An 11,434-nucleotide genomic window follows, 5' to 3' on the forward strand; every position below is an offset into this window, starting at 1 on the left:
TGAAACCAAGTCTGATGAAAGTTGAAAGCTCAAGTCCTTAACATCTATGCTATGTATTAATATGAAATATAAGAGATGTTTAAAAAAAAAAGCAAGTATGAGGAATAGTTGACAGCAAAGTGCTAACACTGAAAATAAAATGCAAAAATCTGCTAAGAGAAGTAGTTTCTCATGATGCTCTTCTAAATTACATTGCGGGAAGGGACACAGTTGGGTATTGAGAAGTGTGCTAAATAGAGAATTTAAATTGACCATAACAGTTTAACTTTGATTAATCTCAGACCTGCAGATATATAAGCTGGTCCTCCTATGAAAACACATTTATACTTATATGGCCCAAAACAAACCTGGTCAAAAGTAGCAGCTTCCAAACGGTTACATTATAAAAAGTTAAAATGTAATAATGTAAGCCTAATATATACAAAGATGGTTACATAAATATTTATAGATATGTGCTTCAGTCGTGTCCAACTGACTCTGAGACCCCATAGACGGCAGCCCATCAGGCTCCACCATCCCTGGGATTCTCCAGGCAAGTACATTGGAGTGGGTTGCCATTTCCTTCTCCAATGCATGAAAGTGAAAAGTGAAAGTGAAGTTGCTCAGTCGTGTCCAACTCTTAGCGACCCCATGGACTGCAGCCTACCAGGCTCCTCCATCCATGGGATTTTCCAGGCAAGAGTACTGGAGTGGCGTCCCATTGCCTTCTCTGGGATATACAGAAGTTTTGCACATACATACATGTATTTCCTTGCTGTCAGAGGCTGCTGCTAAGTCACTTTGGTCATGTCCGACTCTGTGCGACCCCATAGATGGCAGCCCACCAGGCTCCCTTGTCCCTGGGATTCTCCAGCCAAGAACACTGGAGTGGGTTGCCATTTCCTTCTCCAACGCATGAAAGTGAAAAGTGAAAGTGAAGTCACTCAGTCATGTCCGACTCTTAGCAACCCCATGGATTGCAGCCTACCAGGCTCCTCCGTCCATGGGATTTTTCAGGCAAGAGTACTGGAGTGGGGTGCCATTGCCTTCTCCACTGAGGATCCTATAAACAAGGATATGCCAGAAGCAAGGAGCATATCTAAAGCCTAGGTATTAGCTTCCAATATCATTCTCCAATTAAAGAACTAAGGCTCCTTAGAGAAATGGTTGACTGCAGGACTGGGGCAGAAAACACACAAGATGAGCCTGCAGCACCTTCTAGTGCCAGAAAGAAACGTTTTAACAAAACAAAGATCAAAGAAACCCCAAATGGGGGCATATGGAAAGGACAAAGGAGAAAAAATATCCATACTAGTGTAAATATATGACCAAAAAAATGAAGAAGGGGCAAGTCTCCCATGTAAAAGAATTCCTAATAACTTTTGTAGATAATCTGACCTTAAATACGGAGGATTCTTAACTCTCCATTCCGTAACAACTTACTAAACACAGATGCAGAATACATTTTTTTACCTGAACATTACTGACCACAGCAGAGATGTTTCAATATTCACTTGCATAACAAATTGCCGGTCACAGGCCTTAGTTGCTGCAAAAATCCCCCAGTCAATAATGTGTTACGGAGAAGGAAATGGCAACCCACTCCAGTATTCCTGCCTAGAGAATTCTGCGGACAGAGGGGCCTGGTGGACTGCTGTCCATGGGGTCGCACACAGTCGGACACGAATGAAGCGACTTAGCAGCAGCAGCAATAATGTGTTAAGAGTGGGCTACATATATATAGTCACTTAATCTCAAAGAATACAGTATGCAAAAGGGGATGAGGGAGAATAACTTGACAGTGAAGAAACGTGACAAACACCATCTTAGCCAGGTCATTAAGGTTCACAATGGTAAGTTACTATTCATTTAAAACTTAAATAATTACAAAATAGAACGTTAACAGTACAATGCCCTAGACATGTCATTGAAAATAGCACTTTACCTCTGAGCATTGAAAATAGCACTTTATCTCTGTGTTCTTCCTCCCCAAGTATTTAAATTCAGTCTAACAATGAAGAAAACATATTCTAATGTTGCATTTTACAACTACCTGACCAATACACCTCAAAATTGTCAAAGTAATCAAAAACAAAGTCTGAGAAACTGCCACAGCCAAGAGGAGCCTAAGGAGATGACTATTTAGTATAAACTAATGTAAATGTAATGTGGTAACCTAGATGGGATTCTGGAACATAAAAGACATTAGATAAATGCTAAGGAGATATGGTTCATTAATTGTAAAAATATGCCACACTAATGTAAGATGTTAACAGGGCAAACTGGGTGTAGGATATATGGGAACTCTGCAGTATCTTCCCAACTATGCTGTAAATCTAAAACTGTTCTAAAGTAACAACTTTATTTTTAAAATAATGTGAAAAATTATCAAGTAGAAAGTTTTGGTAAATGAAAGAGGGATGAAACCAGTGAGTGAAACAGACAATTTGCCAAGTGCACTTTCAATATTAATAATTTGATCTGAACTGAGAACATTATATGAAAGCACTAATTTATATGTTTTGTATGTATCATGTCAGTTTATTCCCAGACTTTTGCTTTGTTACTATAATTTTTTTTCTTTTACTAAATGACCATAGTAAGGAAAGCCATTGATATTTAAACAGCCACTTTGCTGATGGCTCATAATGCTCTTATGTATTTTCTCAGCTTACCAGGTATTCCTAAGTATTAATTGCCTTCTCCAGGATTTACAATATTTTGTTTTTTGCTTATCTGTATTATCTAGAACTTCTAGAAAGATGTTAAACAATAGCATTAACAGGCTTCTTTGTCTGGTTCTACCTTTAATGGGAATGTTTATGGCTTTTCCCCACCATTAAGCATGATGCTGGGTATGGTTTAAAATATTCATCTATTCCATCTGTTCCTCTTACCAAGGATTTTTTTTTAAGTCAGAAATAAATTCAAATTTTTATTTAGATGCAGAAAACAGATTAGATCATTTGTTTTCTTTGGTTATATTAATATGATGAATTATATTAAAATGTTTCCTAACAATAAACTATCCCACTTCCTGACAAACCACACTTGATCAACGTATGTTCCTCTAATATATAGTTATTACTTTATTTGCAAACTATAACTTAGATTTTACATCAGTATGTAGTGATACCAATGTGCTTTTATAATCATGTTTTCAGTATCAGTGTTATACTAAATTTATAGAACAAATGAAAGCTTTCCTTTTTTTAAAATCTTGTGGCTCAATTTAGATATCATTATTATTTTTTATGGGTTTAAAGCAATTCAGTGTAGTGTAGCCAGGCCAGGTGCTTTGATACACCTCTTCACCAGTTTTGATTTTTTTCCTTTTTTGTGGATCTGTTTGCTTTTTTTCATAGATCTTGATTTGCATTTCTTAAGTAATTCATTTTGTCTACCAACCTTTAATTTTTAGCCTTGAAAAAGCTCTGAAAAATTAAGTTTGGGTCCCAGTTTACCTCAACCATTAAGAATTATGAAAAAATATAAGGCTAAAGATGAAGCAAAAGTGTTAATTATTTCTACAAAATTTACTAGAATCTGAAGAAGTTGCTAGATGACAAAGGTCAATAAATCAATCACATTTCTATATAGCAAACAAACTAATTTTAAAAGGTAACCATTTATCATAGCATCAAAAACAAAGCTACTAGAAATAAATCAAAGGTATGTAAAGAGGAAAGTAATGGAGAAAGATGTCAAAGATCTAAATTAATGGAGACATCTATCATTTCAATAATGAGGGACTCAACACTGTAAAAATGTCAATTCCTCAAGGTGGTCTACAGATGTGGTTTCCACTGAAATTCCACCAGTATTTTTATTTCTAGGTAAAAATTCCTAAAGAAATTCTTGAACATGTATACCAGGATACACATAGTTGGCTCAAAACAGCACTGTGTATAACAGCTAAAACTGGAAACAACCCAAATATCTATTCATCATGGGTTAGATAAATGTATTATGGTATGTTAATAAAATGGAATAATACAAACAGTGAAAAAATATAGCCACATGTGACAAATTTCAAATACAGGCAATACAAAATGTTGTTTAGAGATAAATAACTAGTAACACTAAAGAAAAATGGAATGATCATGGATGTCAGAACATGTAGTTTACTTCTGAGGGGGAGAGAGTAAGATGTACTCTGGTAGGGGCATACAAGAGGCTTCAGAAAGCAATTACGTAACCTTCATGGAATTACACAGGTGTTTGCTTTTATGCTCTGAACCACTCAGTATAGTTTGTCTACACAACTTTCACTGTTTTTTCAATATTACTTTTAAAAAAGTTAAAAAAAAAAGTTAAAATATTAACAACTCAAATCTTTACTTTCAAATGGCAATCAATGTTTACTTATCCACAACATCCTGAAGAGAATACATCTATATTCTCACAATTAACAAGAAGTCTGAGGAAGACAACATACCTTATATAGTCCAATGCCAGGATCAATAAGAAAATCACGAGTTGATGTAGACGGCTGACTGGAAGGTCCCACCCTTGGGGTTTTCTTTACTTTAGGTGGACTATTAGAATAGGGTTTGGCCTGTATATCAGTCTGTTTTGATGTGCTAGGAAGGTCAGGGTCTGGGCGAACTAGTAGCTGAATTATATCATTAAGTCCAACATCATAGTCAAATAAAGTATATCCATTTTCCAACTGGAAAAAAAAAGGACAGAAAAAGATTAAAATGCTTCTCTCAAAACTCAGTCTTTTTACATCCTTAGTTACCCAAATGCCCTAGTCAAATTATTAATATAAATACCCAACATTACAATTTAGTGATCTTGAAGCCATTCCTATGGCCTCTGATGTCAGCATCTTCTCAGTTTGCCTGTGTGTGCACTCAGTCACGTCCGATTCTTTGAGACGCCATGGACTGTAGCCTGCCAGGCCCCTCTGTCCACGGAATTTTCCAGGCAAGAATACTGGAATGGATTGCCATTTCCTATTCCAGGGGATATTCCCAACCCAGGGATTGAACCCTCATCTCCTGTGTCTCCTGCATTGGCAGGTGAATTCTTTACTACTGCGCCACGTGGGAAGCATCTTCTCAGAACCTCAATAAATGTTTAGGAATCATTCTATGTCAACTATAGGGAAAACAGACAGCCACTGAAACCAAATATTATCACTGCTGCTGTGATATCATCTAGGCAGAAAAACTCATCTTCAACAAGTTCCATGTATTTTAATGAATCCACTACAAGAAACAAAAGGTGAATTTTCAAAGTGAATTGTTTTATAACTTTGTGTTCATAAAGACATTTAGTTAACAATTTTATCTCTCTGAAGCAGTAACTTTAAAAACTAAGTAGAAAAAAATTTAAGCATGAATGGTAACAATGCTTATTCATGCTACTACAACTTGCTCAAAGTTTTCTGTAAAGGTGATCAAGTTGAATTATACAAAGTATTCCAGGATGACTAGTGAAATATTTTGTAACTTATCCATATTTTGGCAAGGTTTCTATAAAGGACTGAATTGCATCCACCATTCCCACTCTCACTCCTCCCAAATATGTTGAAGTTCTAATCCCAAGTAACTCAGAATGTGAACATATTTATCTGGAAATAGGATCTTAACAGAGGTCATCAAGTTAAAACTAGATAAGGGTGGACCCTAATCCATTATGATTAGTGTCCTTATAAGAAGTTGAAATTTGGACAGACAAACATGTGGAGAAAACAGTAACATGACTGGAATGATGTATCTACAAGCCAAGCACACCAAGGACTGCTATCAAAACATCAAGAAGCTGTTTGAAGGAAGCAAGAAAGGATTCTCCCCTAGAGGATAGCATGGCCCTGCTGACAAGTTGACTTGGGGCGTACAGCTAACAGAAATGTGGGACAAAATATATCTCTTAAGCCACCTAGGGTTTGATACTTTGTTATGGAAGCCCTAGGAAACTAAGTCTCCATTCTGTTTCTTTATACAATTTAGTTGGCCATTTCACTAAACTCCTTAAAGCTCAGAACTATCATTTCCCAGGAAACACAACCAATTTAATCCCTAGTCATTTTCCCCTTTGTATGTAATCTCTGTCACCATCCACAGCTCTAACACAATAAGGCCATATGTGAGAAGTCAACCAAAGAGACAAGAATAAAAATCTGTCTTTGAATGACAAACTTACTAGTGTATTAAATAAGTACCTTTAATTCAAGCAATCCAAAACATACTTAGAACAATCCTACACATTACAGGACTGCAAAGAGATCAAAGCAGTCAATCCTAAAGGAAATTAGTCCTGAATATTCATGGGAAGGACTGATGCTGAAGCAGAAACTCCAATACTTTGGCCACCTGATGCAAAGAACCGACTCAATGGAAAGACCCTGATGCTGGGAAAGATTGAAGGCAGGAGGAGAAGGGGACAACAGAAGATGAGATGGTTGGATGGGAGATGGTTGCATGGCATCACCGACTCGATGCACATGAGTTTGAGCAGACTCTGAGAGTTGGTGACGGACAGGGAAGCCTGGTGTGCAGTAGTGCATGGGCTCTCAAAGAGTCAGACGCAACTGAACTGAACACATCACAGGTGTTCCCAACTGTTAAACAGAACAAGGGATTGAGAAATTAAAAGTTCCCAATAGTGGAATTAAACGAGATATTATCTAACAGACTAACATGCTTCTTTCAAATAAGTCTAAGGAATCTCCCAAGTCAGTAAGCAGATAAGCCCTTATCAGGATAGGATGTTAACATGGCTTATCTGATTAGAAAAACAAGAACTCCTAATCCTCAACTACTGGGAAAACCTCAATAAGCAAAAAACTACATGTTCACACCTTCATTTTGCCTGTCTCCAACAGCATCCCCACCTCATCAAAAAAAAAAAAAACCTAACAGCACAGAACATGAAAATTAACTGATAGGACATTCCCCCAAATGAAGATACCCATATGAAGGCATAAAATAGAAATCAGGTCCATATGAGTAACCTGTAACCACTGTTCCTCAATCAGTTATGCTAGCTAGAATAGCCACTTTTACCCAGATGATGATGAGTCCTTTCCTAATTCATAGGCACTCTCAGAAGTTTTTCTGAAACAGTGATTATCCATCCACTGCACAGCAAGTTCCACAGAGTTTTGCTATTGTGCAGAGTTGTGAAGACTGTTGGAATGATTTGTTACTTTAAAAGTACCAAGAATTCCCTGGTGGTCCAGTTGTTAGGACTCTACTGCGGAGGGCAGTACACTCCCTGATTGGGGAACTAAGATTCTGAAAGTGAAAGTCACTTAGTCACGTCTGATTCTTCAGCACCCCATGGACTGTAGCCCACTAGGCTCCTCTGTCCATGGGATTCTCCATGCAAGAATACTGGAGTGGGTAGCCATTCCCTTCTCCAGGAGCCATGCAGCCAACTGAATAATAAAAGTACTAAAGTCCTCCCAAATTTAACAAAAGTATAGACTGAAAATTACCTGCACTTAAACTATGCTGAGTAGGGGAGAAACAGATTGGTAATTTGAAACTTACACTTATGAGTTTCAGGCATTTAACTAATGAATGTCTCATTGTAGAATATGTTTGAGAACTGCCATTCCACAAGATGTGGCTGAAGAACTTATAATATTAGAGAGGCAGGGATAGTCCTATAATTTTTTTCTTTGAATTGGGTTGAAGAAATTATAGGTAACAGTAAGAATTACAACTGTGATGCAAGGGAAAACTAGGAAGCAAACACCAAATGGCAGTGGCTCAGAAGGCAGAGAAGTCATTCCCAAGAGGCTACTGATAAGGGCTGCAGGTGGAGACCATTACCAACTTTCATCTATCTTTCACAGCATATATACTACAGAACACACACACCTACACCCACACCCCCACCCCCAACCCCACTCCCCCACCCCCGCTCCTTCAAGTAGGCAAACACTTTTACTTTGTACTGCACGTGAAAACTGAGTACAGGGGCAAAAGAAAACTTTCTTCTGGTTCATGCTTCACATCTACAATCTACTCTAAGAGTTCCTACAGTGGTACAGGGAAGAGAAGAGGGAAGAGAATCTTTTCAGAGTAGGAAAAGCTCTGGATTCTCAAAGATTTAGAGATCCACCAATACAACTCCTTAAACAAACCCCCAGGGAGCAAACTCAACTTCTCAAAGAATATCTAAATGAGGTTACCCTACTTTAACTGGAACTTACAGCCCAGAATTGCTGCTCTCCCCATTTTGACTCTCAAAAGTAGAGTCAATCACACAATTACAGTGCTGCTCAAGCTTCATTTGCATACCTACCACCTGGGGACCTTGTTAAAATAAGGATTCTAGTTCAGTGGGGCTGGTCAGGTGAAGCTAATGCTGCTGGTCCTGCTGATCCAGGACCCATACTCTGAACAGTAAGAAACTAGTATGAGGCTGACTTCCTACAAAATGCATTTTCAAACTCTGATGTTCATCAGTATCTCCCATGGGGTCTTGTTAAATTCAACCACTTGCAATTTTAGGGTGAGGTGAACATCTATAATAAATATCCACTAAGTGATTCTGATGTTTTATCAGAGATTAAAAGCAAGAGACCTAACATACAAAGGTGGAAGAGGAGGCAATTTACATCATGGACACTGTGAATGTTTTTTTATTTATGACATTTTTCACTATGTGGCAGTAAGGTATCTTGAGGAAGGAGTGTATTTTCCTAATAAGCACAAAACTCTGACTTCTCAAAGATTTAGAGATTCACCAATATAACTCTTCCTTAAAAAAATTCCGACCTCCAGGGTGCAAATTCAGCTTCTCAGAGAAGCATATCCAAATGAGGTTACCCTACTTTACCTGGAATTTACAGCCTTGCTCTCTCTCCATTTTGACTCTCAAAGGTAGCATCGATCTATTCTGTCCTTTCTCCTTTTGACTCTCAAAAGAGCATTTTACAGGATAAGGGCAGGTCTTTGACACCAATCCAGTAGAAACCTACTACAGACACACTATCTTGTCCAAGGACTGTAGACTGTATTTCCAAAGGAGAATAGAGATAATAATCACTCCCATGGCTACTTGTCAGCTTGTAAATAAATACCTGGAGCACTGTCTTTCTTCTGTCTCCAACTAAGTAGGAACCCAAGGTCCATTCCTAATTCCTACTTGTCTACCATTGAAGAGAAATGAAAGCAGAGAGTTGTCAACTGTCCTGGGCTAAGAGGTACATAAGGTTGTTATCCTCAACAGTTTTCCCATGAGCCTGGAATCACTTCGTGGTGTCCTGAAAATGTACTCTGATGCCTTGAATTTATCACAATCCCTTCCTTTCCCTCAAGACAGCCAGGTGCACATTTTCTTTTTATCGTATTTTTATTATTAGACGGTAAGAGGTGTTGCCTGAGAATACATTTTCATTCTTCATTTCTATCTCTAGTGAAGTTAAAAAGTATCCTGGGAATTTATGTACTATTGTCCCTAGCTAGAAAATAAAATTCAATAGACTTGATTACATGCTTCTCACTTTTGATCAAAAGATAAAAAAGGTATTAGCCACAGGAGGCACAGCGATATAAAGTTGCATAAAGTTTAATACACATACATTTATTTTTAAAGCAAAGTTTAACTCGAACAGCTGTTTTTGTTAAGTCAAACACTAGAAGATCAATATAAAACTAACTATTATCAAAGATGCCATCTCTTGCTGTTGTTGTTTAGTCGCTAAGTCCTGTCCGATTCTTTGTGACCCAATGGACTGCCAGGCTCCTCTGTCCATGGGATTTCCCAGGCAAGAATAGTGGAGTGGGTTGCCATTTCCTCCTCCAGGGGATCTTCCCCATCCAGGATCAAACCGTGTCCCCTGCTTTCCCTGGGAAGCCCATGATATTTCTTACTTAAAACAATCCCTGGCTTTTTCTTTCTCAGAGTGTAATCTCATTACTCTAAAATTTCTGGACAGTTTCAAATGGTAAGCCTACGAAGGGGAGAAAAATATTCCTTTCAAACAGTAAGCTGTAGGGAAAAAAAAGGCTACTTCTACCAAATCAAAGAGAGTTACACTTATTTCAAACAACAGGATTGGAGCCAAACTATGATCAGCTGGAGGATGCCAACTTCTTTAGTTGATTAACATTTTTTAAAAAAGAAAAAGATAAAGATAGGACGGGTCTGAGTGTCTTGATACAGACCATGTGAGTAGGAAAAATCTTCAATGGGCCAGACCAAGGCCATACCGTTCAACTACCAGCGACGCCGACAGGCAACCTCACCGCCAAAAAACACTTTCAGCCTTCAAGTGTGTACCGCTGGCTATGCTCCAATTACTGTGTCAAAAGCCTGAGTGAGGGTTCTATTAGAAGGTGAAGGATAAGAGCAAAACAAATCTTTTGTACTGCTTTTCACTCTTCGAACAACCCCCTTGGCCCAAACTGGGCAGTTTAAGCCTGGTCCCGGGTTACACCAACAGCTTCTTCAGCAGGTCTCTAATCTCCCCTACGACAGATTCGATTCTAGGAAAGGAGGTGGGGTGGGGAAGCAGAAGTTCTGGAAACCCTTCGAATCTTCAGTGTATACAAATCCCTTCCACAGTGAGGAGGCGGACTTACAATCCTGTGCCCCATAGGGAGCAATATCTAAGTTTCCCCTCCCACTTGGGAGTCGGCAGCCCGTCTGAGGTACGGAAGCGATACGAGCCGTTAGCCGGGTCAGCACGGCCGGGAGCCGGAGCCTCCTGCCCTCCCCACCCGCACTTTGGCATGGCCGCCAGAGCCCGCTGCCCTCCCCGCCCTCCAGGGGCCACGGACCCCACCAAGCGCGGGAAAGGAGGGACCCCAGGCACTCTGGCGGGCTGTGCCTGCGGCTGCTGCCCGGCTTGGCAAGAGCGGTAGGTCTCGGCGCTCGGGGCGCCCCCGCCTCCGACCCCACCAAGCGCACCTGCAACTCCGGTGGCCGGGACCCCGCTGCGCCCCACAGGCGGGCCCAGGGCCGCACTCTGAGCCTCGCGGGCTGCCCATCCGAAGTGGAGCCAGGTGCGCTCTGTGCGCGCGGTACACCAAGCCCTCCGGCCCGCCCAGCCCAAGCATCCCGCTGCCCTTGCTAGGGCTTCCAAAGAAGTGCGTTGGGCGCGCCTTACCTGCTTGCCCCGGTAGAAGAGGCGCTGGCACTCGGGCCGTACGTCGAACAGCGCCCACACCCGTTCGCGCAGTTCCTCAATTGTGGCTTTCCGAGACACGTCCTCAATGGTGCGCGTCTGCGAGCCGTCGATGGTGCGAACCTGGATCCACATCTCGGCGCCGGGAGAAGGGGCCGGCTCCGCTTTGTCTCCCCCTGCGCTCCGGGCGCCGCGCCCCGCCCGGCCCGCGCCGCTTCCCGGGCGGCTCTGGCTCTCAGCGGCTGGCCGGCGAGCGCGCGCACAAGGGAGGAAGACTGACCAGGCGCCGGGCCCGACAGGCAGCGGTGAATCCTAGACCGTGCGCCCACCCAACAGAGCTGGAGAGGGAAGGAAAACGAA

General features: G+C 40.8%; 1 protein-coding gene across 2 annotated transcripts in view; it reads right to left on the minus strand.

The window, feature by feature from the left end:
* Positions 1 to 11,212, minus strand: part of UHRF2 (ubiquitin like with PHD and ring finger domains 2) — a 72,566-nt gene extending 61,354 nt beyond the window's left edge. For both annotated transcript variants that reach the window (XM_061425324.1, XM_061425323.1), the window contains exons 1-2: positions 11,057 to 11,212; positions 4,418 to 4,651 (exon numbers count right to left, since the gene is read on the minus strand). In XM_061425324.1, the coding sequence (XP_061281308.1) occupies positions 4,418 to 4,651; positions 11,057 to 11,209 (387 nt within the window). In that variant the 5' untranslated portion in view covers positions 11,210 to 11,212. The remainder of the gene's footprint in view (positions 1 to 4,417; positions 4,652 to 11,056) is intronic.
* Positions 11,213 to 11,434: the final 222 nt, after the last annotated feature.

The sequence above is a fragment of the Bos javanicus genome, chromosome 8, assembly GCF_032452875.1.
Source record: "Bos javanicus breed banteng chromosome 8, ARS-OSU_banteng_1.0, whole genome shotgun sequence".
Classification (NCBI taxonomy): Eukaryota; Metazoa; Chordata; class Mammalia; order Artiodactyla; family Bovidae; genus Bos; species Bos javanicus.